The 27,961-nt window shown below is 43.8% G+C and overlaps 1 protein-coding gene across 1 annotated transcript in view; it reads right to left on the bottom strand.

Annotated features, from left to right (window-relative positions):
- DNMT3L (DNA methyltransferase 3 like) overlaps positions 1 to 27,961 on the bottom strand; it is a 187,748-nt gene that overhangs the window by 8,282 nt on the left and 151,505 nt on the right. The window contains exons 10-11 of the mRNA XM_085646967.1: positions 17,657 to 17,799; positions 11,628 to 11,713 (exon numbers count right to left, since the gene is read on the bottom strand). Of these exons, the coding sequence (XP_085503093.1) occupies positions 11,628 to 11,713; positions 17,657 to 17,799 (229 nt within the window). The remainder of the gene's footprint in view (positions 1 to 11,627; positions 11,714 to 17,656; positions 17,800 to 27,961) is intronic.

Genomic DNA, 27,961 nt, shown 5'->3' on the forward strand with positions numbered 1-27,961 from the left:
CTTCCACCTCCCCAGGGGAGGCGTAAGGGAGGCGCAACGGGGAGAAATATCTTTATTTCTCCTCGTTTTTCCTTTTTTTATGTGTGCTGCATTCTGCAGCACCCATACAAAGAGGAAAAACCTCTTGTGATTATTTTTGTACAGAAAGGTTTCCCTTCCTGTACAAAAATATTCATCTCCGCAACGCAGGCACCCTTGCACCATGGTGCAGAGGTGCCTGCGTTGGCGCAGGCAGCCCATTGTGCGCCGGCGCAGGGTAAAAGGACAGGAATGCGCCGCATTTTATAGATACGACGCATCCCTGCCCTTTTCTTTTGCCGTAGGGAAGCGCAGCAGGATTTCCTTCCGCGCTTCCCTACGGCAAAACCTCATAAATCTGCCCCTTTGTATTTACTGAACAATGCAAAGCCATGCAAGGAGGTTTTGCACGGCTTAGTAAATGCCAAAATTTGATTTAACGTTGGGCTGCACCACAAAATTATAGTAAATCTGCCCCCAAGTTTTTACTAATCCCTCAAACTCATTGCAACATCCCGGTCCAGTCTTAGTCAGGCTCATGTAACATATTTGACTGTCATCCTGAGAACATTGACTGCACTGAATATTTATGCATCACACATGAGAAAAGATTTGGGACTGATCTTGAGGACGGCGGTAACAGAGCAGAAACGCAGCAGATGACACATGAGTCCAGTGTGTGACCACCCTCCACCACTACGATTCCTTATTTGAGTTGGAAACATCTCCACAACAGTGTAGACAATACAGGACGCCTATCCCAATAGATCGGATAGGCTCCCTCTTTTATGGTGGGCCTTCCAGCACTATTTCTTGTCCTGGAACCATCATACTGTTAATTTTCGTCAAGGGCAAGAAAAAAAAGAACAATGTCCCAGATCACATTGGGAGAAATCTCACAGCCATTAGGGACATTTGTTTTCAAAAAAGCCCCTGCTTCGGGGTGTGACTCTGAAAATCAAATAGATTGTTGACCAATCCAAATGACTGCCATAAAATGGCAGGTTGGCACATGTTGAGCAATTTCACTGAAAGTGCTACCATGATGTCAATAGGTGCACTTTCACAGAAAATCCCCACCCATATGACATGGAACTTTGGGCTGAATGAACCTTCGTTTTCTCATGTCAGGAGCTCCCTTTCAAGTCATATTCTGAAAGTTCACCTTCATCTACTGATAGCTGCTTTCCATGAGGCAGCATCATTTGCCACAGGGAGTGTATAATTCAATTGCTTCACCGCCATGTACAGTCTGACATATTTACACAGGTGCCCCTAATTGCATGACCGCAAGGGTGACATAACACTAAAGTCAGATTTATCAAGCCATGCACGGCCACCTTGTGTAGCCCTGCATGGCTTGATAAATCTGGAGTAACAAATTGCTGCCTTGCATTACTCAGCCCCAGGGAGGGTTCTATGGGTGGAGCGTGGGTGTTTGAATGCATACACCCATGGAGTTTGGAAGATCTGGGAATGTGTCCAAATTCTACGCCTCAACAGGGGAGGAGTAACAAGGAGAACTATCTTAATTTCTCCTTAATTTCTCCGTATGGTTTGCTATGTTTTCTCTTTCTGTGTGAACTTCAGGATAATGGTGAAGGTCCCTGACTAACTAGATATGATTGGAGAAGAAGGCAGGGAATAATCATGTAGCAAAACAGAACAAAAAAATTCTCTAAAGCATTCTGCAGTACACACAGAAAGTAGAAAACCATGCTGAAGAGTGTTTTTGTGCAAGAGGGTGTCCCTTTCTGTGCAAAAAAAATCCGCCTACAAAGCAGGACGCTTGCACCATGAGGCAAGGCTACCAGTGTTGGTGCTAGGCAGCCACATGTGCACCAGCACTAGGAAAGGACAGGAATGCTCCTTGTTGCGTCTTTAGAAAGTGACATGCCACACCAGGTGGATGGCATTCATACAGAGCTTGGCACCTCGTTGAGGCACTGCAATGCCATAACTATGTGCATGGTATTACACATTGATGTTTGGTTTACAATTGCCAAGACACAGATGCGGGTGCAAGAAGCATGATCTCCATTAGTATCCCAGGTGATACATTGGCTGTAGCGTCCTCCCCAGCTTCGGAGCATATGCATGATTACGCCAAACAAGGAGCTTGGTATTACACTTCCTTAGTCCTCAGAGTATAATTGTTAACTGAACATTCTAAATCATGAATTCTATCACCATATTCAAGCACTTACGTCACTGATCTACGGGTCCGTCAGGAAACAAAAGGGTCCCATAATTCTCTAACTAACAAGATACTACATTTCCCCCTTTGTTACATAAAGAATACAAATATTACGTATATAAATCATAGGATCTTGTTGTGAGGCTGCAGAGATACAGAGGATTCCATGACTGGCACTGGAGACAGAGATACAGGTGCAGTTATTGAGCTCTGAGGATTCTCAGGTGGAGAAGTCTCACGTCTGACATCTGAAGTCGGCGAATGTCAAGGCAGGTGCTTGAAATGAGCATAATCTCGCGTAATGGACATTCCAGGATGGTGAGCAGTCACCCTGTGTACTTCACTAGTCACAACAATCAGCGGGTCAGCTGTTTGCTTGTGGCCGAAGAGGTGTGCTTTTCTGATGCTTGACATTAAGACGAGTAAGAAAATCTTGAATTCTCGACTGTTGAAAGATGGACCATTGTCGGACTTCAGAACTAAAGGAACGTCCCATGTTGCAAAAATACCATCTAGCCTCTTGAAAACTTTTTCCTGAATGATCGACGAAGGGTCTTCTACCAAGGGAAAATGAGAATACTTATCAAACATTACCATTATTGTCAGGGGTCCAAAGAAGTCAACAGCAATAATCTCCCACACAAATACTTTGGAAGATCAGACATGTTCAATGGATCCTGGGTTGTTTTGGGAGGTAAACAAATGACCGGCCTTTAATTCCCTTCCAACTCTTTCATCAAGAAAAGGAAACAAAACTAGGTCCTAGAGAGCTCGCTTAGTGGCAACAATTCGACGTTGTCCCTCATGTGCCACTTCCATGACTTGCTATCTCAGACACCCCAGTATGACAATTCTCGAACATCGTAGGATGATACCGTCTTAGGTCATGGAAAGTTAATCTTTCAATTTCTGATATTCATTGTCATTAGTAAGAGGTCGAGTGTGCTCTTTCCAGGATCGATGTGCAATAATGTCTTTGAGTATTAGCATATATCACTGTCTGTGCTCTTGGTAGCAATGATTTGTTCCACTGGCATAGCAGCAGGTGTACTGGACTTTACGATGAATTTAATGTAGGCTTCAGCCATTTTGGAAGTGGTACTATGACCCTCGTGTACCACTCATGAAAATAAGTCAACAGGGTTTTGAGCTTTACCTGGTCGGTGCAACAGTGTAGTCATACTCCTGCAGTTGCAAGCCCCACATCTCAATGCGAAGTTGCATCTTGGCTTTTGGATTCCCAAAGTTAGCAAGGAATGCTTCTGTGGCAAGAGTGAAATGTGACATGGAAACATGTAGAAATGTTCACAAGTGCACACCCCAGCCAGGTTTTCTTGTTCAGCTTCTGCAAGCATAAGCCACAATATGCCTTCAAGCATTTGGATATACATTGTGTTGGGCAAGAATTGTGCCCAATCCTACTGGGCTTGCATCAACAACAACTTTGAATGTAGGTTTGGATAAAAGTGGGCCATTTCAGTGGCGTTCTCAATTCCATATTTGATTTTATTGAAACTTTGTTCACATTCATGTGTTTATTGAAATAAATCATTTTGTTTAATTAAGTCCCTCAATGGGGCGCATACTGTGGTGAAATCATGGATGTACCTAGAACAGCAGTCTGCCATGCCAAGAAAAGAGTGTACCATGGAAACATCTTGTGGGGGGCAGGTGGCTGACAAAACCTATTCTTTCGCAGGATCTGGAGTCCTTCCCCCATCAGAGAAAATATGGCCAAATATGAGTTTTGTTTTGTGGAACTCACACTTCTCTGATTCAAAGTGAAACATGCATCAGCAAGTAAACGGTACACTTGTGTAAGAGCTTTATTATGTTCCTTTCGTGTGGCCCCAGAGACCAATATATCATCACTGTAATTGGAAGCATGCATGACAGGCTGTATTAGGCATAAAATTACATCCTGAAAAAGCTCTACAGTTGATTACATGCCGAAACATAATCTTTCATCTGTGAGCAAACCAATATGGGTAGAAAAGGTAGCGACGTACCTGCAATTTTTTCTAGTTTCAATTGATGATGTCCTTTGTTCAAAAAAAGGTGAGAGAAGACTTTGGCAAATGGTGTCAATGTGTGGACCTCGATGTTTTCTTTCAATTGCCTTGTTAGCTTGCTGCATATCAACAAAGATGTGTACAGCTCCTTCACTGTCCTTTTTAGGCACTACCACTATGGTTGAAACCCATGGTGTAGGATCAGTAGATAGCTCAATGATGTCATGCTTTAGTAATGTCTCAAGTTCGTTTTCAACAGTTTCCTGTAACTGAAATGCAATTTGACGATGTCGCTGAGCAACAGGACAAATGTCCTCAATAATATGCAGTTGCACTTTTGTTGTCTTGACTTTTCTTAATCCATGAAACAACGATGAAAACTGACTCACTATTTCGTGATGAGGATTTATATTGTAATTTACAGATATCAGTTCTATTTCAGCAGCAGTACTGAAACGGAGTAAACAAGCTCTTACCGATGTACCTTGAAGCACCTTTCATCTTTTTGTGCTTCATGGTTGCTACAAATGTACCTTGATTTTTTAATGGCATCGATGCAGCCCATATATACACTTGAGACTTTGACGGTGTGAGACGGTGCACTGGAGACAGTTTATTGTACTTCTCCTCCAGCATAATGTTTATCGCTGCACCACTGTCTATGATAAAATGTATGGAACAGCCATTCACTTTTAGGGCCTGATTATGACTTTTGGTGGAGCGGTGGTGCAAACCGCCGCGCCACCTCTCCACCAAAGGTCGCCACCACCTGGCAGAATATGACTTTTAAGTACTCTGGCGGACGGGTAGAGTGGTGGTCCCTGGGGGGGTGCATCATATAAAGGTGGCGGTGCCTTTGAAAAACGCACCACAATGGGAATGCCTCACAAGATTCCTGTATGGCATGGACTCAAAAGTCAATGCCGTGCAGGAACTGTTGTGCATGCACAGAGGGGGGTACATGTTATGCCCCCTGTGTATATCCACAAACACAGGAGGCACAGAGGCTGCTGTAGGGACCCCTTTGTTTCCTCTCCTCCTTGGTTTACATGGAGTCAGAACCTCCATGTAAACCCTGTTTCCTAGAGGAGAGGAAACTGGCATTGCCACCAAGCATATTGCAGCCACCTGACCGCCATGCCCCCTCCAGGGAACGGCGGTTCCCTGGCAGTGCCGGTGGTCCTAGAGTGGTCTGACGACCCAACTCGTATTGAGGTGGTCAGAACGCCGCACCCCTTGAGTTTGGCAGTCCTCGGACCGGCAGACTCCTAATTAGGGCCTTAGTGTGATTTTAGGACAGCGTCTACATGAATTCTGTGAATTCACTTGTCGATCTTTCTTTGACTTGCATTTTTCCTTGCAAGCGGGCAATACGACATGAGCACGTTTATCTTTAGTTGACATCGACATTGCACATCCATCTTCTTTACTGTCGCTTGACAATGATGTTGAAAGTTTGGAAGAATATTTTGATGTCGAACAACTTAGTTTAGTTTCCATTTTCCTCAACTGATGAGACTGCTTGGCATTCTGGGCGTGAGTAGAACGTTGCTTTTGGAACATTCGGGCATCAATTTGTTTTCCCGACGTGATGCACTTCGTTTTTCCTTCGCTTTGCAAACCGTCGCAAGATGGTTTCTTATTTTTTTTCGGAGTTTTATATAGCGCAAACTTGACCTGAAGGTATCAGAGTGTTTTACATGAGCATCAGATGCATTACAAAAGGACCCATTGATTTTTGTTAGGCACAGGGAGATTAAGTGATTTGTCCAGAATCACATGTGTTGAGTGTCATTGCCGAAACTCGGACCCGGTTCCCCAGATTTGAAGTCGATTGCCCTAGCCGTTAGGCCACATCCTTTCCCCAACCCTTTCTCCTTCCCACAACCGTTGTATAATTGTACAATGGCTAGACATTGACCTTCATGTGGAAAAGAAAATCTGCATCTGAAGCACAGTTTGTCTTTGGAGACATTACTTTGTGGCCCTCAACCTTTTGCTTACTTTCATGGCCATTGCTGACTCACTCTGGGCTCCTCAGGCAACGTGTCGTTCTGCACGTTCCTTGGCTCTTGCAGCCATGAATACACACTCCAGACTGAGCTTTTTTCTCAACATTCATCATCTGAATATTCTTTCTTTTAGCGCTACTTTGTTCCTGGCTGTTGCTGCCTTTAGCTTTATAGTTCCGTATGGCTTATGGCTCTGTGTTTCTTTGTGGTGCATTACCACTTTAACGCCTTCAGTGCCCATGACGAGCTGGACTCGTCATGGGCCGCGGTGGCGCTGTGCCCATGACGAGTCCAGCTCGTCATAGACCCCGCCCGCTAATGCAACGGCCGGCACTGGGCAGGGAAAGGGGCGGGCACTGAAGGGGTTAATGCCTCACCAGCAGGTTCCTGGACAATAATACACAAATTTTGCTGTAAAGCCTTCGTCTTCTTCAAAATCCTTGCACTGGCTGGAATGGCGCTTTGACTCCAAATAGATGCCTTCAAGTTCACAGTTATAAATTTATAATACATAAGGTTTTGCAATTCCTGTATACACGCCTGTTTTGTGATGCACTCAGTCACCAATTATATAGAAAAGACGTAAGAACTCCACTGTAATAAGTTCTGATTTGACAATGCCTGCTGCCAGAGCCAGCGGTAGAGGTGAAAGACAGGTCAGGTCATGGAGCAGCTGTCTGAAGCTCTATATTTCTAGCTTACAGTGACTAGAATAAACAACATGATTATTGTTTGCATTCCTTAGGTAATTATAGAAAAGTTAGAAACTTTCTGCATGTTTTTACAAATTCTGAGCTATTGTAGCTTTTGTTTTTTTAAACTGACTTGTATTGAACTGCTTCCAATATCTTTTTGCAACAACTATCCAACAGGTTTTTGATTTATTTAATTCTGTAGAGGTTCTATTTTTATTCTGCATGTTTACAAACATTACTTTCTCTTTCATATGAAAGAGCTATGGACCAAGTTTTAGGTGGTTTCTGGCAAAGTTGATGGTGTAACCATGTATTATATGGGATAAAGTACCTCCTGGCATACATGATAAGGATATTACAAGTCAACTCAGAGTTACATAATCTTATAACTAAACTCGTCCTTCGGCCTCGTTCCCCTATAGGGTTACAAACTGTGCAAGAGCCTCTCATACCATGTTTTACAAATTCCGTTTAACAGACCAACAGTTGACTATATGACATATCTTAAGGATATTTTTGAGGGCTATGAAATCGACTCAAGAAAGGCTTTGTAAGACTAGCCTAGTTGGTGAGAAAGGTTAGTGAATATGTTTTAATACGATTCGGAAAATATATATATATATACAAATACTTTGACCTCCCCGCATCCCCTGATCTGTTCCCCAGGTCACTGGACCGACACTCCACATCTCTGTACTCCGATCTGGGCTCTTATGAAAAGTACTGTTGTACTACAAAACACATGCACTTGCATGGTATATGGATTTCTTCATGAACTGAAAAATTTACTGTTTTATTTTTTACAATTTGGTTTAAAATTATTTCTTTACATACATGACAAAATACCATGTTTATTTATTTTAAGGGATGAAACATGTTTATGTTGGATGCATTGAGTCTGTTTTCCAAGTACTGATGAGCATAATTTATGTAACAGTGCCTAAGTCTTTTTCCTATGTTCATTAATTTTGCAACAGTGTCTCTCTGACTATATAGAGAACACTGCCACAATGTGTCCCCAGCTTTGAGAAAGACCGCCCGGTCGAAAAGCGTCAGTGAAATAAAGTATCTTTTGGAATAACCTGGAGTGCGGGCTATCCTTGCAGCGCGGCGGCGTCAGCAAGGGATTGTGAAATATATATATACTATATATATATTTATATATATATGCGCACAGTCGAAGACCAAAATTGTGTATAATTTTGCTTTACATAATTTAAAATCTAACTACCTTCCTCACTTACATGGATGTCATTTAGGGTTCAGTCGGCCCCTGCCACCCTTGGTATTGCCGTTGTAACCCCTGAGCACAGGCTGCAAAGGGCAGAATGAGGAACAGATGAAGCAGGATATTTTCGTCTGAAAATAAATCAGTTTAGGGATTTCCAGGATGCTGTAGCTATGGACAAGTAACATTTGTAACTTTCAACATTTGCAATTTGTCCTATCAGATAAGGGTTTGCTTAAAGCGATACCTAACAACACGTCATTCAACGCATCTCACACCCGAAACACCCTCAGGCAGGAAAATACTTTACCTGCAGACCCTGGGAGGAATGGGCAGCCATGAGAAGGAGCAGTAAAGGGCTGTTGACCTCAAATAGTAACGGGGTGCAGTAGAAGCGGCCACACAGCATTATTTCAATAGTTCATCCACAGGAGAGGTGGTAGGATGCCCTTGCCCAGGTTCAGTGTATGGTCAATCAGTATATTATTAATTTTGAGGATAATCTGTATCATGCTTATGAAATTGTGATGGAGAGACCAAGGGAATTAATCCAGTTTGCCAGGGGGTCAGGTGGTGTTGAGAAGTAGGGGAGAGAGGATGGATCTTTATAGACGCTGCAGGGAAGCGGCTAGGGAGACGAACAGGGCACTGCTTCTCATTGTGATGAGTTTTTACGGAAGTAACTCACCCATGATAAGGCGATGTTGCATATTTCCATTGTACGGAGTCTGCCTGTGAGTATGTCACAGCTGAACATTTTGATTGCTGCTCAGAGGTAAAACAGGAGCAATTCCCTAGCTCCTGATTTGTCACCTTTATGTCGTCCAAGACTGATGGAAGAATTATGGGTCTTTCTGTTAAGGTCTCGCATTCGCAAGAATACTTTGTCTGGGGCAGGGTTCTGAGAGAGGTCTTTGGGGGAGGCCTAGCATACTACTGGAGTGTAGCTCAGTGAGACTGAGATGCATTGACAATGGATAGGAATAGATGAGTCAGTATGTCCACAGTCTGCATCTTTTGGAATTCATTATTGTTATCTGGAACAGGCAGGGGGGAAGAAAGCAAAGAAGATTAGTGAAGGGCTGCGGATAAGTGATTTCATGCTGGTAGTAGGATTGGGTATGAATGTAATGTTGGCGGATGGAGGCATGGGCATATCACTAGTTTGAAAGAGTTATGTTATGTTAGTAACACTTAGATAGCGCCTGATTACCATCGGTCTCTTATCGCTTGTTAACCACCTCTCACCAACTAATGTTTAGCAGACTCCACCAAAGTCCTGTGCAAACAAAAAGGTTTTCAATCTTTTCCGAAAATAGGAGGAGAGTGTTTTCTCTTTGCAAGCTTTCCGGGAGCCTGTTCCATTGCTGAGGTATCTGGACTGAGAAAGCACGACCACCCATGGTCGATTTGTTCAAAGGTGGATAGGTCAGCAAAGTTGCCCCAGAAGAGTGAAGACAGTGTCCTGGTACATATCGCCTTAGACGATCCTTAATGTACACTGGTTCCATCCCATAAAGGGTCTTATGAGCAATGCATAACACCTTTACCCTGGCCCTCTGCTTTACTGGTAGCCAGTGCAATTGTTGCAGCAGCGGCAAGACATGCGTCTGTCTCAGTAGATTATATATTAATCAGGATGCATCGTTCATAACCACTTGGAGCTTACCCAGAAGCTTGTCAGGGAGCCCAGTGTATAATGTGTTGCCATAGTCTAGCAGTGACACAATCAGTGCTGCCACCACTGTTCGCATCATTGACAAAGATAGAAGAGGCAACAGTTTCTGAAGCTGCCTAAGGAGGCCCACGCAGCTTCCCACCACTGACATCACCTGCCCGGGCATTGCCAGCTTCTTATCCTACTTAATCCCCAGGCCCAGATGTCAGGGTAACACCTCACTCCTGGGGCCAAAAAACCATCTAACCAAAAATTACCATCGGTGGTGATTGCCAAGACCTCTGTCATATCTGGGTTCACTTTGAGCGAATGAACTGTCATCCAGTTCATCATAAACCTAAGGATATTCTGTGCGTTCAATTGCACTTTCTTAGAGTTATCAATCTGCCGGATCAACTGGATGTCATCTGCATAATTAAACAGTCGGCAGTCTAACTGTGCTAGTGCCACCACCAAATGCTGGAGATAGATATTAAATAAAAGTGGGGACAGAGCAGATTCCTGGGGAACCCCACATGGGAGTACTCTTTCTCCAGACACATAGTCACCCAGCTGTATCTTCTGTGACCAGTCCTTCAGAAAGGATAAGATCCACCGAAAGGCGGAACCTGTGATCCCCTGCACCCGTAATCGATCCATCAACACTAGATGGTTAACCGCGTTGAATACGGCTGTCAGATCCATTAGGATCTCCATGGAGGGCTTGTTACCATTAGCCACCAGCCTGAGTTCATCCAGTACTGAAAGCAACATGAGTTCCGTACTGTGATGGGCACTAAAACCTGCCTGGCGAGCATGGAGCAGTTGGTGCCCTTCCATAAATTCTGCGAGGGTTGGAGAGAATTTTTTGTATTTCTTTGGCTAACATTGCCAATTTTGAATGGGAAGCGCTGGTAGCATTTGTCATATATGAATAGTTTTGGGACATGATTTTGCTGGTGCAGTGTCTGCTTTGCTAATGCAACCATAATTGTAATTATTTCTTCTAGGGGCAGTAGGCAGACATTGGGGCTTTGGCTTAACAAACTGCGGCTTGGAAGTTTCTCAGATGACTAGTTGGTAAGTCTATCTTGGGGAGTTTGTATTACACAGGCCATTACTTTTGAGGGAGCCATTATGGTCCATTCCCATGAACAGGTTTTAGGAAAATAATTGTTTTCATGTTTTCCCTTGAGAAGCGATACGTTTCTCAAGCATGATCAATTTGTCGACAATATCTCTGGTTCTTAACAGATCACTGAGTATATTGCTGAGAGACATTTTGTCAGCTGCTAGGGAGCTGAGCTCTGTAGATCCCCATGAGCAGAAGAGAGCAAAGGGATTAGAGCAGAATAGAAAAGGACTATTTGCTTTGAATTATTCAACCTTCGCCTGGTGTGGAAGCCAATCAGAGCTGCAGATGGCATCTAAGGTGTGTCCTCTGGATTGGGCAGTGCTTTTTAGAGTTGTTTACGCTGATGGGTACTAGGTGCTAAGGAAGAGAAAGGGTTGAAGGCTTGTTTGCAGAGTCCCATTTATTTAATAACACCAAAGAAGTCTGGGATGAAGGTGTGAGAGTCTACTGGTGCTTATGAGAAAGAAGGTATTGCGTGGATGGTGGTGGCGTTACACTGGAGTAGCAACACTTGCCTGACTCTTCGGTTCATGGGCGTGAATATGTAAATGATAAGTATGACAACATGTATTATTGTTGTTTGCCTTCTGAGTACCAGATTTTAGTTCAGAATAGGAAATCAAGATGCCTCCCTCATGCAGACAATAGACAGGAGAAGCAATCTTATCCTCACCTGTTGATGGATGGTATGTTGCCCCAGACTTGCACAGCACTCACGACCGTTCCATTTTGCACATCATACACAATCAATGGATTTGTCTGAAAAAGAATAGCAAGGGATGCATTTATTTGTTTAGTTATACCGTTTTGTAAAGCGCAGCCACACCTTATGAGCATCAGAGGACTAAATGTTCTAAAAAAAGACAATGTTTTATGATGTTGTCTCCTGAATAAATGACATGAGCTATGATGTTGGAATCTTTTCATACAACATTCTTGCAGACTTCAGCCCTGGAGATAGATAGAAACATTTCAGATCAGATGCATAAGCGTATACCAAGCCACGGAAGAGGGTTTAGGTCAAGAATAGGCAGAGATTTAACAGTAGTTGGGGAGACTGGCTAACAACTTTCTAAACAAGTAAGTAGTTATTGAGGAGAGTGCAGAAGTCTTGATGAATGGAAAATAGTAAAGGTTGACGCTGGGTGAAACCAATATAAAAAAGAATAGTTAACATCATTTAAAACATAGTAGCTGGCTAAAACTGAATGTATATCTAAAGTTAATGAAGATCTGAACTGAAGCTGAAGAGGGGTTGATTGACATCAATGTGAGCATTAGTGAAGATTTAAGATTTAAGTTCGTTCCTGAATATTCTGCTCAGAGTCCGTGGATGAAGAAAGCAGGTTAAGTCATGTAATGACGTTAGGATAAAGTTGACTTCCACATGTGCTCTCAGATTTGGTAATATCTGTAGTGTTAGGGGATGCTGACCTGAAATAGAGCAGCCAGTGAAAAGTCAAGGGGTGCAGTATAAGTTGCAACAAAGCATTATTTTAATAGTTCATCCGCAAGGAAGGTGGTAGGATGCCCTTACGCATGTTCAATGTTGCTTGGTCATTATATTATTCATTTTGAGGATAATCTGTATGATGTCTATGAAATTTTGAAGGAAAGAGCAAGGGAATGAATGCAAATGTTAGATTTAATACACGTTTAGGAGGGGTGAGTTCCCAATCTACAGGGCACACCCACACGATGAGTGAGAAAGTTTTTATTTTTTAGAGCATTAGATTTAGAAGAGGGAGAGATCTTTGCTCCTTAATGTATGTTCACCACTTTGGATGTTTAGCTAACATGTAAGTAACTTTGTAAATCAGGCTTTTAGTCTTGGAGCAACTCCTGCCTTTAATAAGGAGATGGTTTAGTGATCATAAAATGTATGTGTTCATAACAATAAGCACCGGGGAGGTGATGGATCATCCAATATCACCTGTTGAGTGGAAAAAAATACATGAGGGGCCGCGTAAAGTGTCTGTCTGTGCCAGATTTAAACTAATACGGTATAATGTAATACATATGACATATCTTTCTCCCAGGCGGCTACACATGATTAATGCAGTACAAAGCCCACATTGTCCAAGATGTGCTCACTCGCAAGCTGACTTTGTGCACATGGCTTGGAAGTGCCCACGAATACAGGTGTACTGGTCGGCAATACTTGACCAACTAAACAGGGTGACAGGCTGGCAGATTGCAGTAGAAATCAGAACGTGCCTTTTGGGTCTGATACCCAGTAATCCCAAACGCAAAACGACAAGACGATTTATGATATTGGGACTTACTATAGCAAAGAGACGGATAGCATTACACTGGCTGACTCCAAAGGCCCCATCCATTGAAAAATGGAAGACAGACGTTAAGAATTGGGCGACAGCAGAACAGGATCATATGAGAAAAAACAGACGGGATGAGAAACCGCCGGAGGTTCTATTAGCCTGGGGAATGATGGTACCGGAACTGACAGCCACTCCCCAGGCATCGCAGCTAGACCCAGGGAAGACGAACAGCGAGACACATAGACCTCTCATAGCCAGGAAAGACAAACCATCACTATTCCACAAGGCCCCTAGGTATTGAATCTTAGTTTTAAGGGGATAATTTTTTGAAGAAAACTTATAATAGCAAATAACATACTTAACTCCGACATATGGAAGCTGGTCGGTGGGGGGGAGGGGTTGAGGGATGTTTGATTTTTCTTCTTTTATTTTGTTTTAGGTTATGCTCCTAAAAGTTTAAAGTTAAACAAAGAAAGGAATTCCTACTGTAAAAAGAATAACAAGTATAATACAAAAAACGTGTTGTGTAAAAAAAAAACAAGTATGAAAACTTACCTGACTTTGACTCATACCCAATCAAACAATATCTCATAGTCAAATAATGTATGGTATCTAACCACAGCAAAATAAACACGTCAGAAATCGTAATATCCATAAGCAGTAAATGGATCAAACACCGCCCATCCACAATATGGCCTCAGTAGGTAGAGCTGAGCCTAACTGAGGAATCTAGGAATAAATACGGACTCCAATCAGTCACTCATAAAAATAAAAAAATAAAAACCAATAAGAACTGGATACCAGCCTTAGGTCAGCATCCACTAATACTCTTAGAGCCATCCGTCTCACAGATGGAAGACCAGAGATTAAAGAGTTAGCATGAACAGTGCTTGCATTCCTGTTTAGGAAGGAAGTACTACTTGTAGCTAGGGAGACATAACTGAAAAAGCTCAACTGCAGCAATATTTCGCATGCACAGTGGTGGCTCACACAGATAAACATGGTGGGCAGTGATACAGGCAAGACGTGGTGGGGGTAGTGGAATTTGATATACAACGGGATAGTCAAAAGTAAATAAATAAAACCACTTACCTTGCACTCGCCACATGACCGACTCTTCGATACGGCAAGCGCAAGGTAAGTGGTCTTATTTATTTATTTACTTCTCACTATCCCGTTGTATGCCAAATTCCACTACCCCCACCCTGCCCGGCCTGCCCCCCCTGACTGCCTCACCACGTTTACCAGTGCAAGCCGCCACTGCTTATGGAACGTTAAGGTGGGGTTTTGCATCAACGCAGAAGGCCAGGGATTTTGCATCTTTAGCAGGAGAGATGTCAAGGTTGTTGGCAATTTCTAGATGGTGGAGAAGAGAGGTAGGAAGTGAGAGGAAGTAGGAATAAATGATAAACCTAGGGCAAAGAGCTACATCCTCAGGGAGTTCAAGGGTCTTCTTTAAGCTATAACCCTCAGGATGCACAGATGCACAGATGCTCACCCTGCCTACGGGATCAGCATTCAGCGAGGTTTTGCAGAGAGGGAAACAAGACAGGACAGTCAAAGTGTGTTATCAAAGGAAGAAAGTGAGACAGGAAGAGGAGGAAAATCTCGTACTCTATGAATGCTGGATCTAGGACTGTTAATCTTGCTTACACTCTAAGATTACTGTCTGTAGTCTGACCAGTATTTTTTTATTTTTCCTAGAAAAGGAAAGATAAAAGATCATACTTCACAAGAGGTGGAGAGGTCCAAGGAGTTTGTGTTTAATATTTGAAACAAGGATATGTGATCCTACCATTCACAAAGGTTAGTGGAAGAGGTTTAAGCACACCAAGTATTGGAGTACTGGGGCCCACTATGCCCCTAGAAAATATAATTTAGGCTAAAGCCCAATATATCAAGAAATCCTGATACTACCAATGATGTTTTATTGAAGTAAATTTCTGGGTGTGACTGGAAGTGAAATACTCTGGAGTGACTTGAGCCTAAAGAAGTCTACGAGTGAGCACCTGGAAGCTAAAGTGCTACATGCACTTCACCCCCTTTCTGAATTCTGAAATACTCACTTGAAAACCACATCGCCTTTATGTTTAGCAGCTAGCTACTTGATGATCCTGAGCTTAATATATTTATTGTCTTTTTGGTTAAGATGTAAAGTGATTGTGATCTCTAATGATGTACGATGTAAAGCACAATAACAGCTGTTCCAAGGGAAGGACCCGGATGATGTTGCAAAGACCATTTGTAACTCTGTAAATTATGTCTGTGTGAATATGTATGCATGCAAAGAATGTTTATATTTGTGTACATTATGTAACTGTTTGCATTTTTGCAATCAGTGCTCTGAAGCGGCCACCAATTCCCATGCTGGGGTCTTACTTTTTTCAGAAGTGAATGAACTGGTCCCACCAAGAGACAGAGTGTTACATGGTGGCTCTATAATTTGTACTACACGCAGTTGACCAGCACTCTTTGGGTAATATGGAAGAGAATACATCTTAAAATGTGACTCAATAGGTTCCCGCCTTCCCTCCTCCCAATCCACTACAACCAAGATAGGCAGTGCTTATTTTGAACAGGTGGTTTCCAGCACTCAGCACCGGCACTTAAGTGTCAACACTGGTACTTAAACAGTCTGCCACATAGTGGTGCTGTTGATCTAATTAGAGATGTGTAGAAAACAGTTTTTTTAATTCAACATGTATTAAAAATGACTAATACCTGCTGCCCCAGCAGTTCTTATAGGTTAAGGGTCCTGGAATGGTCTCAATTGTAGGGGTGTAATAGTTAAAAGTTACAATGGTGCTGTCTTTGGAAGCGCTGGTAGGTGTAATAGGTGGTGCAAGCTCCAATGACCTCCTTATAAATTAAAGTGCATTAGGGGATATTTTCAAGACTGATGGGGCCTCGAAACACCAGTTCACACATAAGAGACACCTAAGAGCCCCACTGAGCCTATGAAACTAACATACATTTAGCTGCCACAAGATCCACAGCACTCTTTTAAACATTTGTACTCTTTGCTGAAAGCACACGTGGGTTATCCTCATGAAACTCTAAGATCCGTTGCGCACCAAACAGAACCAAAAAGTGGCTTATATGGTGAAGTGAGAAAAGAGCCTCAAGTGTGATCTTGTGCAGGAGCAGTGGACTGTCTTCTGGAAAGACATCATAAAACTAAACATTCAGCACGAAACCTGGAGATGCCATATACAATATTACTAGACTGGCATCTGACAGGAGATACATTTCATGCCATGTTTCCATGAACAAATGTTACATGTCCTCCGGGAAGTGGAGGCCAGTGCTTCAGACATGGTGGGTGCACCCTGAAATGTGTGCAGTTTAGAAAGAGGAACTGGCTGGCATAAGACATATCCTTGGGTACTCCATCCCTGAAGCGTCCACCTTGGTGATCCTTCCAGAGGCTGATTGGACTCTGATATTTTGGTTATTACCAGCAGCCACAATGGTGGTTGCGAGATGCTGGAAGGAAGAAGGGCTGCGCAACTGTTTGAATTAGTTGCCCGGGAGAGAGAGGGAATGTGGATGACCATCCTGAAGGCGTGGTCGAGTACAGCGCATCATAAGCGAAACCTTAATGAATCCAACACTTCTACTATGGAAAACAAATTTTTCAATAAGATCTCTGCTATAACACAACTAGTCAAATATAGTAGGACAACTGCCACTTGTAGGTAAAACACAAGACTCTTTACAGAGGGACATTTTTAGAATTAAGGATTTGACTGAAATTCCCCTCTAATAAGAAACGCGAAGCACTGAGCTCTTTATTAAAGGGCAACTCTAGGCAAAGCACTCCTAAATATGTCTCTGATGTTACCTCTGAAACATATCTTGTGTTGTTCTATCCGCGCGTCAAACTATGCTTTAAAATGCACCTATTCACTGATGTGTTAGCTTGACAATGAACACTGAGTTACATCAGCAGGAATTTTCTGGCTTAGTTTAAAAAAAAAAAGCTTCAAGAAAAATTAAATACCCCTTTTCAAACTTGGACCTGTCAACAATCAATGAGGCTAACGGCACTGGTTCAGAGTCTTAAACATAATTCTGGGTTAGACATCACTCATCCACGCACAAACCATAATGTTCTGCTGTAAACGGGGATCTCTACCCATCCCAAACCGTTATGGAATGACAGCCATCTAAGCCAATCAAGTGCCGGGGTCTCTGTCCATATGAAAGAAAAGTGATACAAATGCATGTCTTCAAACTCAGCACTCTGTCCCTTTCCCTAACCGTGATTCTATCTTTCAAGAGAAGATCTGTACGTCCTCCTCCATCGTCCTGGTAGACCTTTGTCTGCTAACATTTGGCTAGATTCATGCTCTATAGAAATACAATATGCATACATACATACATACATACCTACATATACATAGATTGTGAGGCTACCTACCTCGAAGAAGCGGAAGGTGGCAGCATCTGAGACTTCGTCTTCCAGCACCAAGTTATCCACAAACATCCAGAAGAACGGCTTTTGGCTGCCTTTTGCAGGGCGGGCATAGCTGAGGAGGCGATGGTACTGATAGAAATACCAAGCTGTGGAAACACAAGATGGAGGACTGTGGTCAAAATAAGAGAGAGCTGGAAGCAAACAGCAGCAATCAGTAGTAAGTGAGGGACCGTGCAGCAGTTGTAGCAAGGGCAGAGAGTTTACAAAGCTCACCCCAGGGATCTACAAATGCACCCCATGCCAAGCGAACGATCGGATGCCGCCCCCATTCTGACTGTGCCACCATCATTGTGCAAATACTGGCAATTGTACACTATTTTACCACACACATCTTTGCTGTAATCTACACCACTCTCTACTCATAAACTACTACAGAAAAAACACAGCTCTACTAGACACCTCCACCCTCACCTGAACCACCCTGTATTATTCAAATACTAAGAGCCACACACAAGTCTACCTGCTACATCCCCACTGTAACCTGCTACACCCACTACTACCCAAATACTGAGAATCCCAGACAAACATATGTGGAACACAATTCCTGCGATCTGCACTTACCACCAACAATGCACACTTTGTGAATCCAATACAACCCTATCAAGGACATCTTCTCCTGTAACTACACATACACTATGACACAAATATTAAGATTCAAGTTAAAATCGAACAGGCACACCCCCCTCCCCCCCAGTGAGACCTCTGCCTCACTGCAACTGTAATTTATGGAGAATCACACACAAAGATACTAGATATGCTTCCTTACTGATCTGCACCACGTGCAACAACCTAAATAGTGGCAATCACACGCACATCCTGCTACCCAAACATTTCTAAATATAAATATAAACACAACTCTACTAACAACACTTCCAAAATGACCTAGAACACTCACTACTCTTTCTATTTAGAATCATATAGCCCTTGACGGTACGCTTCAACAATGTCCGCCAGGAGGTGGAGGCATCCTTTTGGAGAATGCTGGATTCCAGTTGGAGGAAGAGAAAGTCACACCACATGCTTTTTAACATTATTATTTGATAAACGCATTCCTAGTTAGGGAGAGGAGAGAGGACGCTTTCCAGAACACATGCAGGAAGACTTTCGGAGCCCTTTGAGAGAGACAGACAGAGAGAGATTTAGAGACGCAAGGCTGCAGAGGAGTTTCAGACTCCGACGCAGAAATGAAGGGAAGAGGGCAGAAGTGATTTGCAGATGCAGTGAAGGAGAGGGCAGACCTTTGATGGAGAGCAGAACATAGGCAGATTAGATGTAGGTTTAGTTCCATTCTGATTTTGCTTTGACTAATTAGCTTTGCCAAGGCTTATTTGCTCTATGCTTTGTTTCCCTTCATGGGAGATTCTGCAGTTATTAATGATTGATATGGCTTATGCTAACTCACTCTTGCTTCTGGAACTTTTCAGGAGTCCTGACTAACATCATTTGAGGCCCATTGTCTTAGAATAGAAATTTCTTCCTTTATGGAACGTGCTATTTGCAAATTATGATGCTTTGTGCTAACTTAATTTTTCTGTTATCAATTCTGTAACCTGATTGATACCTGACTACTCAATGATCCTTAAATTTTGATTGGAAAATAAATCCCTTTAAAACTGCTTATAACTCTCATTATTGGCTAAAATGTTTATTTGCATTTTATGAATTGCTCATGTTTATGTAGGAGCTCTCTGGTCATAAACGGTGGCAAAGATCCGTTGACCTTAAGAGGAAATCAGGGTAACGGTAATCAGAGGTAATGGTGCCACATTTCCTAGATTTCCAAAGCGAGATTACTGTGGGATCCATCTATCAACTGAGACAACCACACCGCAGAAGAGCACATCCATTCAGGCTGTAGCACACAACCCATACTATAATGAGGCGTGAGCCGGGAGATAGCTTGGTGTGATTGGCCATCTGGGATTCATTTGAAGTTCTCGCTATTTGCTCTGATCTCTCTGCCCTATTTTGCACAAGCTCTGTTTTACAATTGCACTGATTTCTCCGCTGTATTTTGCACAAGCTCTGTTTTTTAAAAAAGTGTATTAAATATGATGTGACCTGTTTTTAGATTAGTTAACAGTTAATCAAAATTGCACTTTACATGGAAGGCTCGATATCGGCTCCCGGAAGCTGCCTCACGCTCCGTGGTGTCGAACCGCCATCTTGGGTTGAGTCAGGGTGAGCAGACTAGGCTTTGCCAGCTCTCACACCTGATTCCCTGTCAGTGCGGACATAGTATAGATTGTGAAGCTGGCGCGAGCGCGACACCGGTGCGCCAAAGGCGCGCCAAAGGCAAACCCGTCCGCACCCCGGTAGTGTCCAGCGCCAGCCACGCTGCCCGGTACATGTCTGAGGAGCAGGGTGGTTGGAGGTCCTTTAGTCATAAGAAACTTCTGGTGCTTGATAACGCTCAGTGTAAGGGGGGATCAGTGGGCAGTCCTTCATAGCCTCTCTAGGACATGTCCCACATGCCAATTTAGCTTTGAAACTAAGCGGACAGCCCCTGCTCCGAGAAGTGGGCAGGTGAACAGGATTCGGGCTGGTCTTATTAACTCTCGTTCAATGGTCAAACATGCCCCTGATATTCACAAGCTTATCCGTCTTGAGAAACTGGCCTGTGTTGCTAGCCGCTGCTGGGTCTGTTTGGAATCTTATTTCAGCTCTTTGCACTCACCACCACGCCTCGCGGCCCCCGCTTCGCGGGAGCCGCTCGAGGGACTGGGACTTTGACTCTCGCTGTCTGGAGCACTGTTGGTGTTATTTCCTTTGCATCGTGTCACCGGTTGCTGAGGGGACGCTGCTGGTTTGGTTCGCGTCGCTGCGAAAGACCGGCGTATTCGGGACTGCGAGGACCAGGGTGCTGCGCGTGAAGCTGAACAGCCGCACCTGGTCCTCTTCCTGACTCCTCCCCCAACTGCTTAAACAGGCGGTGTAGCCCTTGTACCACGGGCTCCGTCTTGAGAAACTGGCCTGTGTTGCTAGCCGCTGCTGGGTCTGATTGGAATCTTATTTCAGCTCTTTGCACTCACCACCACGCCTCGCGGCCCCCGCTTCGCGGGAGCCGCTCGAGGGACTGGGACTTTGACTCTCGCTGTCTGGAGCACTGTTGGTGTTATTTCCTTTGCATCGTGTCACCGGTTGCTGAGGGGACGCTGCTGGTTTGGTTCGCGTCGCTGCGAAAGACCGGCGTATTCGGGACTGCGAGGACCAGGGTGCTGCGCGTGAAGCTGAACAGCCGCACCTGGTCCTCTTCCTGACTCCTCCCCCAACTGCTTAAACAGGCGGTGTAGCCCTTGTACCACGGGCTCCGTCTTGAGAAACTGGCCTGTGTTGCTAGCCGCTGCTGGGTCTGTTTGGAATCTTATTTCAGCTCTTTGCACTCACTACCACGCCTCGCGGCCCCCGCTTCGCGGGAGCCGCTCGAGGGACTGGGACTTTGACTCTCGCTGTCTGGAGCACTGTTGGTGTTATTTCCTTTGCATCGTGTCACCGGTTGCTGAGGGGACGCTGCTGGTTTGGTTCGCGTCGCTGCGAAAGACCGGCGTATTCGGGACTGCGAGGACCAGGGTGCTGCGCGTGAAGCTGAACAGCCGCACCTGGTCCTCTTCCTGACTCCTCCCCCAATATCGTTGCCCTTCACTATATGAACACCTCATTGACTACACGCGCCAGCGGGACGCGCGCGGGTCTTAGCACGGGGCTAAGACCGGGCAAAGAGCGGGCCGTTTGAGGCCGTTCGAGTCTGGAGAGGCTAGGCTGGGCTGGGCCGCCCCCCGTGTATCTGTTTAAATTACCAGCAAGAGTCATCTATGCTGAAATCTACGGGAGGAATGCCCAGGACTAAGAACATCGCCGCTGGCACCTCCATAGCTGGAACTCTAGACAATTTTATTGTAAGAGCTACTAACTTACTAGCTCGTGAAATTGATCACACAGAGCGACGTCTCTCACTGGACCCCCTAATTGACAAACGTTCTTCCTTGGGGAAAATTGCTCATGTTTCCACACCCGTGGTTGAATATGCAAACTGTACCTCAACAAATTGTACGTTTAGTGAAGGAGAAAGTATCGACTCCTCTATGGATATAATTATGGAAAAGAAAAGGGTTATAGGCACTAGAAGTAACAACAGGACTGTCTCTACCGCTGTTGATGTTGTTCCTAATCATCCAGATGGAGTACTTACAAGAGCCCAAACACAAGTAACATCTGAGGTTATTCCATCTTCCCCTGCCCCAACTCTAGGGGCTAAGCCTAAACAGAAGGCTGCCCCCCGTGGGAAAAAGGGGAAGCAGTCACGATTGATTAAATTAAAAAATGCCAAACTCCCACTTAATTACACATCGGGAATAACTGACCCCTCATTGACTGAAGCGAGTGCAGTTCCCCCTAGACAACTAGATGATGGTTTCTACTTAAAAATAAGGGAGGCTCTTGAACATTCAACCCGCCCGTTTCTCGAAAGATTGACCAAGATAGAGGAGCGTCTTAAGAAAATAGAACAAACCGCTCTGACTAATCTTGAACTCAATCAATTGATGAAAACAGATATTCTCAGAGAGCATAGTAAACAGCCCCCACTTGTTAATACTGCAAGTAACCCAAAAGGGAAAACTATTTCCCCTCTGTTAGGAATACCTCAGGGAAATGGTGAGGGCATCGCTTGTAATAGCAACACTATAAATATGAGCGGTACACAAAATTTAACTACAGGAGTTACATCCCCGCGGAAATCCTCCACTATTAATGTTCTAGCCGATCATGTCCCGTCACAGAACATAAATGCAAAGGTGAACAGACCTGAGCCTTCCCACTGTAACACTCATAAACTACCTATTATAGATCTCCCACCAGAATCTGCACCATATGTAGCTGTATTGTCGGGGGTACCTAGCCTGGAAGGAAAAAACACCGAGTCCTACCATGAGCTAAAAAACAAAACAATGCATTGGCTCAATACCAATTGTCCACTCCCCCCCTGTACTCACGCTAAGATCTTGTTTGCCCGGAGAGTTAGTTGGGAGGGCAGAACAAATAAAGATTCATCAGGGGATTGCATAGTTGTCAATTTTAACAACACGCAGGCCGTAAGGCACATCTTACAGGTACGCCCTTTTTTGCATCACACTAATATCATCCCACTACCCCTTGCACATTTCTATCCTTATCAAGTAAACAATGATATGTGGATTAGGGTAGGGAGAGGCAACCCTAGCACTAATCATGAAAGAGGTAGCCTTGCACCGATAGAACAGGGCTGGTTGGACTCTTTCCCAAGAACTAACAGGTATAGTTGCTTGGACATGGTCGATTGACTGTTCTCAAAACCCTATGATCTTGAGTCCTCAAGGGAGGCCGTCCATGATGATGCTTCATCATCCATGTCCGATCAAAGGCCCGTACAACTGCCAGACCCCCCTGGGGACAATCTTGAAACCACCTTCATAAGTACCATGGGTGACAAGACACAAACTAATTTTTTTCCACCAAACACAGACAATTTAGCAAGGGCCCTTCCCTGCGAAATTATTCCTGCCTCCTTACTGACAGAGGGTGTTTCCGGGCTTGCTCTTACTTTCTTGTCTTGGAACATTGCCGGTTTGTCTCTTAGGTTAAGAGATACACATTGTATGTCTTTCTTAAAAAAGTACTCGATCATTTGTCTCCAGGAATGCTGGTCTGTAGAACCCATACATATGAACGGATACCACACTTACCATACGCCAGCAATACATACCCTTAGAGGAAGAAACAAAGGGGGTCTATGCACCTACGTGTCTAATAGCTTAAAGGAACTAAAGATATCCTTTTCACCAGTCTCAGCTTTTTATCAAGTTTTATCCATAACGATCGGGCGCAAAATACATATTAACTTGATTAATTTTTATAACAATATTCCAAAAGACCTATGGGCCCCTACCTTAAAAGAATTATACGAGTCCCTAAATGTTATAGACGAAAACGCACCCTTAGATACCTGCGTGATCTGGCTTGGTGATTTTAATTTTTCTTTGTGCCCATTTAGCGATCATAATATATGTGACATGGGGGAGAGGGAAGATTCCTTTTCATCGCATTTCCCTCACACCTCCCGGGGAAACCAACTGAATGAAATATTGTTTTCCCTGGATTTAGGCTTTGCAAATGAACTCTGCTCACCACCAGTGCCGTTCAATTCTACCTTCATAGGAAGAGGCTGCAACTCAGTCATTGATTTTCTCTTAGTATCTAAACGATACTCACATCGCATCTGTGCATATGAACGATGCGAGATAGCAATGAGTGACCACTTACCACTCAGTATGTCCTTTACTATCCCGATGGGTAAAAGTACCACTGATTCTATAGTACAGAACCTATATAACTATAGATTAGAACTTGCCACAAAGAATGGTTACACCCTAAAATGGGACAAAGTGGAACCAGCAACCTTCTTAGGAACCTTAATTCGTTCCAAGGAAGTGGAATTTAATACCTGCCTTACCGAGAATGCAGAATTTTCAAAAGTGATCGATGCTTTCCTTAATATTACTGAGGAAATTGGAAAGCTACTTACAAAATCCTCACATCCTAGGACTAATAGAAATAGGAGATGGTTCGACAGAGAATGCAGTAAGACTCATGCACTCTTAATGTCCCAACTTAAGCAAGTCCCTAGGGATAAGGCCGAGGTTAGATCCGCTAGACTAGCCTATCAACAGGCAGTCAAAAAAAGGAAAAAACAAATTAAACAAGATGCTTGGCACACCCTACTGGAAGCATGTTATACAAAAAACAACACTGCTTTTTGGAAAGCAGTGAATGCCCCCTTTTTCACTGAAAAGGAATCAGCATGCATTGAAATTGCCATCTCGGAAGAGACATGGGTGACCTACTTTCGGGAGCTTTATCAAGAAGACCCCAAGGTAGTTCTAGATGGGGGAAACAATTTAAGATCCCAGGATGCTTTGCCCTATCCTATTAAAGTAGATTTTTCCTTGGATGAAATCACGACAGCCATTAATAAGAGCCCAGCAGGTAAGGCACCGGGACCGGATGGAATACCGGTGGACATTTTTAAAGCCAATACTAAGCTATGGGCCCCTCTTTTAACCAATGTCCTTAGCAGCTTCACAAACTTGGGCTTTCCAAAGACATGGCAAGAAGCCATTGTGGTGCCCATTTTTAAGAAAGGAGATCGTAATGCACCTAAGTGCTACAGACCGATCTCCTTACTCGACTCCTTCATGAAGATCGCTGGAAGAGCTATCCTCAGTAAATTGCAAACTTGGGCAGACGAAAGTGGCATTCTCTCCCAATTCCAATATGGTTTTAGGGAAGGTTTGGGGACGACGGAGCAAGGTTTGAATTTAGCATTATTGGCAGCCAAATATGTCGAGGCCAAAAATGAGAATTTATTTCTCACATTTGTAGACTTAAGCTCGGCTTTTGACTGCATTAATCATAATAAATTATGGCAAATTATGCAGGACATGGGAGTAGACCCAAATCTTTTAATATTCATTAGAGAATTATATCGAGATGCAGGCGCCAGGGTTCGTTTTGGGGATCGGGGGGACTGTACTTCCAAATTTCCCATAGGTAAGGGAGTGAGACAAGGCTGTATTTTAGCCCCTTTTTTGTTTAATTTATATATTAACTCAGCCGCATCCCACCTCTTGGAAGACAAACAGGATTATCCAAAAATAGGTAACTCCTACATCCCCATCCTCTTATACGCAGATGATGCTGTTATTATGGCTCGGACCCAAATTGGCCTTCAAAGATCGATTACTAATTTCTCAGATTATATGGGCAATAGAGGTCTAAAGATCAACATAAGCAAAACATTTACTATGTGTTGTACTAAAAAGAATAATCTCTATTGCAACTCCTTTTTGTCCAATACAAAAATTCTGACTGTCAATACTTTCTCCTATTTGGGCATTAATTTTGATAAAAAGGGCACTTGGATAGCAGCAGGGGAATCGCGAAAACTAGCTTTTTCACGAGCCAGAGGGGCCGTCAAGCATTTCTCACACAAGGTAGGAGGCCGTCCTGTACCAGTGTTGTTAGATATATTTAGATCCAAATGCGTATCGACAGCACTGTATGGTGCAGGAGTTTGGGGGATCGTAAATACTTCAAGGATCCAGACTTGCCAGAATGCCTTTCTCCGCTTCTTATTGGCTGTGCCCAGGACTACCTCCTCTTATGTTTGTCACCAAGAACTGGGTATACTATACATCTCGGATCTTATTAAGTTGGAGCCTATTCTGTTGTGGCACAAGGTGTGGTCTGGTACTGCGACAGGCTTGAACAGGGATATAATCAAGGACTGTTTGAGTCTTGATGGGGCCTAAAAGATTCCATGGTTTAACTATCTCAATCCTTTTTTACTGAACTGGGTCACCCAGAATTCTTCGACTCCCCAGAAAATCTAGCGGACGTGTCAAGAAAGAACCTTAAAAAAATCTTGCCTGCATTTCTTAATAGAAAAACGCTGGCAAGCAGAGAAATCTAAGAGCACTGTTATGGCCAATCAATTACTTATCCAAAATCGAGGATTACAGCTGTACTTGAATATAGTCCCCAGCTGCTACTCTCGTATGCTCCTGACCCGTTTTAGGTTAAATGTCTTCTTTAGATTAGTCACTTTTCCTGATATTAATTGCTGGTCAAAGGACCTCATTCCTTGCCCCTGCGATCAGGTATCTCCCCAATCATCCCTTCACTGTATTCTTTTTTGCAAATATTATTCTACTCCAAGGAAAAACTTGCTCCGACCCGCTTTAATAAAACTAGGGCTGAGGCAATGTAGAGTTGCACTAGTCAAACTGCAAATGCTAGACAATGAATTTCTTATTTTTTCTGTGTCCCAATTTCTTAAAGCAGTTTTGAGATTTAGGATCTCCATGAATTAGATCTTTTTGTTTTAATTCTGTACTTTTAAAATACCCGATGTTTGTTTTTTCTTTTAAAAATGTATTTACCTATGTGTATGCTTTTATGGTTTTGTTTTAAAATCGAATAAAGCTGTTTCTGACTGACTGACTGACACAAGCTTATCTCAGATGAACACTTAGATGTGTTATTTTTAACTGAAACTTGGCTTGATGAGTCCTGCGCCCCAGTAGTTGAGCTGGCCATTCCCTCGAGCTACAAATTGGCTTGAGTGGACTGTAAATCAGGGAGAGGGGGCAGGATTGCAGTGGTGTTCAGGGACACTTGTTTTTTTTCTAGCGAGGTATCTGTGGGGTTAGTGGATGAGGAGGCTCTTGATTTTAGCATCGCCATGTCGACGCATTACACGCTGGGTGGCACCCTGGTATACCGTCCCCCTGGCCCTCCCGGAGCTTTTTTGACAGCCCTGGGTGATGTCATCGTCCCCCGTGCCCTTCGGTTTTCCAACTTCCTTCTCTTGGGCGACTTCAACATTTATTTAGATTGCCCGGAGGCTTCTGACTCTAGGGAATTAATGGATTTGTTTGATCTGGCACAACTGACCCAGTGGATCAAGTCTCCCTCTCACAAAGGAGGACACACGATTGACTTGGTGTGCTCCAACTTTGCCTTGTCCGTCACTGACCCCCTCCAGGTCACTTGGTCAGACCATTATTTGGTCCCGTTTTCCTGGATGATAGGGCAGTCCCCTTCCTCTACAGCCTCAGCCCAAAACATGCCGGTACGGAAGATAGACATCCTGGCCCTTTCTAAGGCCCTTCTACTTTCACGCCCGTCGGCAGCCCATGATCTCGAAGGAGCGGTTGATAGCTTTACCACCTGGATCAGTCAAGGGGTTGACTCCGCTTCTAAACTCCTTTCTAATAGGAGATCGAGACGGATTCCATCTCAACCTTGGTTCTCTGGCACTCTTAGAGACCTTAAATTGGGATGTAAAAAACTGGAACGACGATGGCGTCAGGAGTACTGTCCCTTGGCCAAAAGTGCTCTTCACAAAGCCCAGAGAGAGTACTATGCAGCCATTGGGGAGGCAAAAAGCAGCTTTTATGCGGAGCGGATTGCCAAGGCTGATAATAACAGTAAGGAGATTTTCTCCATTGTTAGAAGCTTTCTGGCACCCTGCGCGGAACAATCGGCCCTTCCAGCCTCATCGCAATGGTGTGAGGAGCTATCTTCTTTTTTTATTGAAAAAATATGGAACATCCAAGATAGCCTGGGGACGGGTTCCCGGGTGTCGAGTGATCCCTCTCTCATGCCATCTCTTGCCCCTACTCCATCGGCCTCTTCATTTATGAAGTTTCT

The sequence above is a fragment of the Triturus cristatus genome, chromosome 3_2 (assembly GCF_964204655.1).
Source record: "Triturus cristatus chromosome 3_2, aTriCri1.1, whole genome shotgun sequence".
In the NCBI taxonomy this organism is placed as follows: domain Eukaryota; kingdom Metazoa; phylum Chordata; class Amphibia; order Caudata; family Salamandridae; genus Triturus; species Triturus cristatus.